Source organism: Corvus hawaiiensis, chromosome 6 (genome assembly GCF_020740725.1).
Source record: "Corvus hawaiiensis isolate bCorHaw1 chromosome 6, bCorHaw1.pri.cur, whole genome shotgun sequence".
In the NCBI taxonomy this organism is placed as follows: Eukaryota; Metazoa; Chordata; class Aves; order Passeriformes; family Corvidae; genus Corvus; species Corvus hawaiiensis.
In genome coordinates, this window is record NC_063218.1 from 38,856,948 (window position 1) to 38,861,742 (window position 4,795).

Sequence of the window (4,795 nt, forward strand, 5' to 3'; positions counted from 1 at the left end):
AGTTTGGAGGGCTGGCTTGTGTCTGTTGTCAGCACCAGCACTCCACAATCAACAAGAGCTGGAAAGAGAAAGTCACTGAATCCCCTTTTCTCTAAGGGAAAGAGTCAATCAGTTTCTTCCAGTAGATATAGCAGAGGCATGCTGCTCAGCAGCAAGATGATTAAAAAAACCAAACCAAACAAAACCCACAAAAAATCCACAGGAGCTTCAGCAGAATTAGCAGTTAAGGCTTTGGTTTTTTTTAAAAAAAACAATCACCATTTAAAAAACCCCAAACAACCAGACTTCTTAATTTGAACTGTAACTCCATAATGAAAAAGACCAACACCAAAGTACATGAGACTGACTTTGTCAGTTTGTTTTATTACTGGGCACAGCACCTTATCACTTCATATACATACAAGCCACAGTAATACAAACAGACCCTAGCCTTTTTTATAATTAAAAAAACACATGGTATTTGGGAGGAGCCAACAGTCCCAGGGGTCAGCTCTCAAGAGTGATTTTGCTGCAGTTGCAGTAGCAGCAGTTTTCTCACAAAATACTATGGGTTTTCATGCTGTTAATATGTGAAGCTGAAAAGTCTGAGCTTGCAGCAGTGCCTCTACTTAACGTGATCAAGGCAGGCTTTTCAGCAGCTCACAGGCTTACAGGTATGCTCAGTCATGGTCCTTTGCAGTCAAATGAAAGTGTGCCAGACAGACACCCCTGTATGGAACTAGAACCCTCAAATGCTTCTGCAGAAGCCCATCCTGAAGCACCAGAGGTTAATGCAGTACAGGGCTAGTTAAAACTCTCCTGCATCCTGACAGCTTTCCTGCAGACAGCACAGGCTTTCCCCACAGGCATGACCATTTCTTACAGAGTCAGTTACATCTGTAGCAGCACAAGGTCAGCGAAGCTTGGACAAAAGCTTGTCATTAAAGCAGGCTTAGCCCTCAGAAAATGGATTTAAAACTAGAAGGCACAAATGCAAGGTTGAATGTGGGCTGCATAGCACTGTGGCATGTGAGTAGTTTAGATAGCCCTCCTAAGAGGAAATATAACACATAATAAATACAGTATGACATTTTAGAAAATAAGTGCATTACTGTGGTCCTTCACAACATACAGAAGTAGGATCCACAAGAGCATAAAGAGGCCTGCTCACTTAATATTGCACAAACGTTCTAAAATTTAGCGCCAGGTCATTGTACTAGAGGTGGGACAAGGCAGGGGAAAAAAAAAAAGATTTGGCAGAATCTGCCAAAGTCTCCACCACCACACAAGCAGCTTTTTGCCAATCTGAGGTAGAATTACATATATACTGCTTAAACCTAGTCAAGTCCTGCTCAACTAGTTTTCAAAGAAAAAAAAGAAAAAAAGAGAAAGTGCACAGAATAGATGAGCCTCTTTCTCTAAAGAAAATGAGGGCCTCAGGTTTGACTCCCAGAAGCAAATATTCCAGAGCAGAGTTCCTGTGAAGATCCCTGCTCTCCATCTGGAAAGCAGTGATGGGTATGGTGATGCTACAGATAAGGAGTGCAACAGGTACTAATTGCAAGTCCTATAGAAGTGTTTTACTCTCCGCTTCCTCCCTCCCCAACTACTTGCTAATTCTCCCTTTATTCACTCAGTCCAGTATATTTTATCAAAGTTAAGATTGTCCCCACTGCTTTCTTCTCCCTTATGTCCCTTCTCCTGAACCCTGCAAAAAAAATTCCTATTTCAACTCTTAGACTTCTGAGGGACACTTGCGGTTTCTTCTAGAGAGTCCTCTGTGTAGTATAGACACGGAAGGATGGAAATAAGAGCTTCTTCGATGGAGAAGAGATGTTTATCCTCTGCTTGAGGACAAAAGTAGCGCATGAAGTCTGCCAGTCTCAGCAAGTACTCAATGTTATGACCCGCGCAACCACTTGAGACAATGATTTGAGCTGCAATGTCTTCTTCAGATGCTGGGCCAAGGTAAGAGGGGTTCTGAGGTGTTGCAATGTAAACAAGAGCCAGGATGGGTTCCTCTGCATCTTTCTCCTGAGGGTGGAACTTCACCAACTTGGTGTCATAGCCTCCCAGGACAGCTTCTCTCATGTTGAGATACTCGAGCGATGCAGCGATCTGTTCCCCACGGACTTCATAGGCGACACCCCACGTGCATGCCTGAAAGTGAAAGAGCAAGGTGGTTACGGGATGCTGTAACTGCAGTGGCCTGTCCAACCGCCCGCTCATGTTTCAAATCAAGGCTCCCTTACTCTGGGGGTCTCCGCACAACTGATAACAGGGCAGAGAAAGGTAACGCACCCCACACCCCCCTCCACGATCCCGGCGGGGCTCAAGAGCACTCGGCTGCCGACACACCTTTCCAGGTGGTGGCGCGGGCACCCCCCGCCCAGGCCAGCTCCCAGCGCCCCCGGTACTCACCCCGCAGTCCTCCAGCAGCGTCACCACCCGGCCGGGCTGTGGGCAGAGAAAAGGCAGCGCGTTAGAGCCGAGCCGCGACACCGGTGCCCCGCGGCCCCCCCCGGGCTGCACCCCCCCCCCCCTTACCGTCTTCTCGCTGCCGCGGTGGAAGGTGTCCCCCTGCCAGAAGCGGCGGCTGTACCCGCGGATGAAGCCCACCTTGCGCGACGTGAACTCAAAGCCCGGCCTCCACACCAGCGAGCCGTACCCGAAGATCCACACCGACGCCGCCAACTCCGCGCCCTCCGCCTGCCCCGAGGGCGAGGAGGAGGAGGAGAGGAGCGGGCGTGGTGGCGGCTCCGGGCGCTCCTCGGGGCTCTGCGGGTCGCGCTTCATGTCGGGGCTGCGGCTGCGGGGCTCGTGGGGCGGCTCTGCCGCCGCGGCGCTTTAAAGGCGGCCCGCACCGCCCGCCCCGCCCCGCCCGGGTGATGCAACGAGGGCGGGAGGTTTCGCGGCGCCGCGCGTGGGGCAAAGCGGGGCCCGGGTTGCGTCAGGCGGGGCTGCCCGGCCCGGGACACCCCGGCCCGCGAGCGGAGCCGTCGGCCTGTCCAGCAGCGCTGGGTGCGACATTCCCGCCTGGGGACGCCAGGGGATCAGCCGCTGCCAGACCCCAGAGGCCGCTGGAGCAGAGCGCGCCGTGCCCGAAAGGGAGAAGCTGGGGTGGAATGAGTGGGCCAGCCCTCCTCAGGAGCCTGCCCCACGCTCCCGGCTTTGGCTTTATCCCAGAACCGGAGGTGCTGCGTTGGAAAACCAAGCAGTTAATATTTAACAGGGTGAAGCGACAGCTCCTGACATCAACAGGGCCAAGGCGTAAGGCACATAAGTGAAACAGAAAATAACATCCACACAAATGCAAGGACATGGTGCTGAATCCAGCTACTCGAGTGCGTTTCCCCTAGTACTATACCCAGGCTGGAATGTCAGCTTCTAATACATAACATTTGTTATGTGTGTGGGCCCAAGTGCTGTCTGTGTATGAGATGGACACCCAGCTGTAAACCAGCTTTAGGTAGGTTGTGACAACTAGAGGTGGACTTTTTACATTACAAAGTTGTTCATTTTGGTAAGAGAGGAGGAGAAAGAATGAGACGCAAAACCATCAAAGTGTTTCTCATTATTATTCTTGTCCTCTGCACTTAATCAATCTAAACAGTCTATTTACAGTATTTTATTTAGTTTCCTGTTGGTCCCCATCCAACTAGCACCCACCTTTCCACTCCACTTAACAGGGCATTGCAGCTACAACACACACAGACTGTGGTGGGTGTTCCCTGTACTGTGGTATGTTCACCACAGGTGACAGGAGTCTGCATGGCTCTCACATCTGCCCTGCTGCTCCATGCCTTACAGAGCATGTCCTTTTCTCCTGCCCTACACGACTGACTCTCTGACTTGTCACTGTGCATGACCCTTCACAAGGTCAGCCTTGTAATGGAGCCCAAAGCTCCTTGATTTTCCTCTCCACTTGCGCTTTTCCCAGTCACCTTCTCTGTCTTACTCAGGCTCAAAGGTATGGGGTTGGCATGGCAGGCTCCCAGCCCTTCACACCACACACCCATGCTGGCACAGCCTTGCAGCCTCTTAATCCTTTTCCAATGGTCCCTTTCCATAGGCAGAAGGTGAATCTGTCACCTGTTTGTACAGCTGCTGTATTCAAAGGCCTCAGTCAGACCAGAAAATGCTCCAGAAACTGTTCTTATCAGCTGTGGAAAATAAGAAATAAATCTCTAGTAGATCCTATCCCCTAACATACAAGATTCCTGCCTTAGCAGCAGTTTGTCCATGCTAAAATGATGTGGCCTTTCAATCAAATGAAACCAGTGTCCTCTGGAAATTAAGCCAGTCCTCTATCTCCCACTGTATATGTAGAGCAAGTGTATATTTTTCATATTTCATTCTTTATCTTTTTTTCCTGCTAAGATCAAGGAAATTTGAGCAAAGCCCCCATATGTAGTTAACAAAAGCATTAAAACACTTGCCTGTAGGTGCATCGTAATTACTAAGAGCACAAAAAGTGACAAATCAGTCTAAAAGATAAGATGAAAAAGCTCTTGCTAGGTTCTGGTCTTAGTAACAGCAGTAAAAAAATAATCTAATCTCTTTCTTCAGCTTTCCCCAGGATGTGAATTTTATCCATCTTCTTGGTTTGTTCAGTCTGGAAGAGACTGAGGGGAGACCTCATTGTGGTCTTCAACATCCTCATGAGGGGAAGCAAAGGGGCAAGTGCCCATCTCTTCACTCTCGTGACCAAGGACAGGAGAAAACAACATGAAGCTGAGTCGGGGGAGATTTAGGTTGGCTGTCAGGAAAAAGTTTTTCATCCAAAAGTGGTTGAGCACTGGAACAGGCTCCCCAA

General features: G+C 49.7%; 1 protein-coding gene across 1 annotated transcript; it reads right to left on the bottom strand.

Moving 5' to 3' along the window:
* Window positions 1–333: 333 nt before the first annotated feature.
* Window positions 334–2,820, bottom strand: CHAC1 (ChaC glutathione specific gamma-glutamylcyclotransferase 1). The gene is made up of 3 exons (XM_048308342.1): window positions 2,527–2,820; window positions 2,401–2,436; window positions 334–2,139 (listed from the first exon to the last, which is right to left on the bottom strand). The coding sequence occupies exons 1-3, from the start codon at window positions 2,773–2,775 to the stop codon at window positions 1,708–1,710; spliced, it is 717 nt and encodes a 238-aa protein (XP_048164299.1). The 5' UTR covers window positions 2,776–2,820; the 3' UTR covers window positions 334–1,707.
* Between the last annotated feature and the right edge of the window lie 1,975 nt (window positions 2,821–4,795).

Bases quoted from the DNA above. Each gene is read 5' to 3' on its own strand.
- CHAC1 (XM_048308342.1), bottom strand. From the start codon at position 2,775: ATGAAGCGCGACCCGCAGAGCCCCGAGGAGCGCCCGGAGCCGCCACCA. The intron at 2,437-2,526 runs GTAAGGGGGGGG...CTCTGCCCACAG, and splicing joins ACCGCGGCAGCGAGAAGACG to CCCGGCCGGGTGGTGACGCT. The intron at 2,140-2,400 runs GTGAGTACCGGG...TTTCACTTTCAG, and splicing joins CGCTGCTGGAGGACTGCGGG to GCATGCACGTGGGGTGTCGC.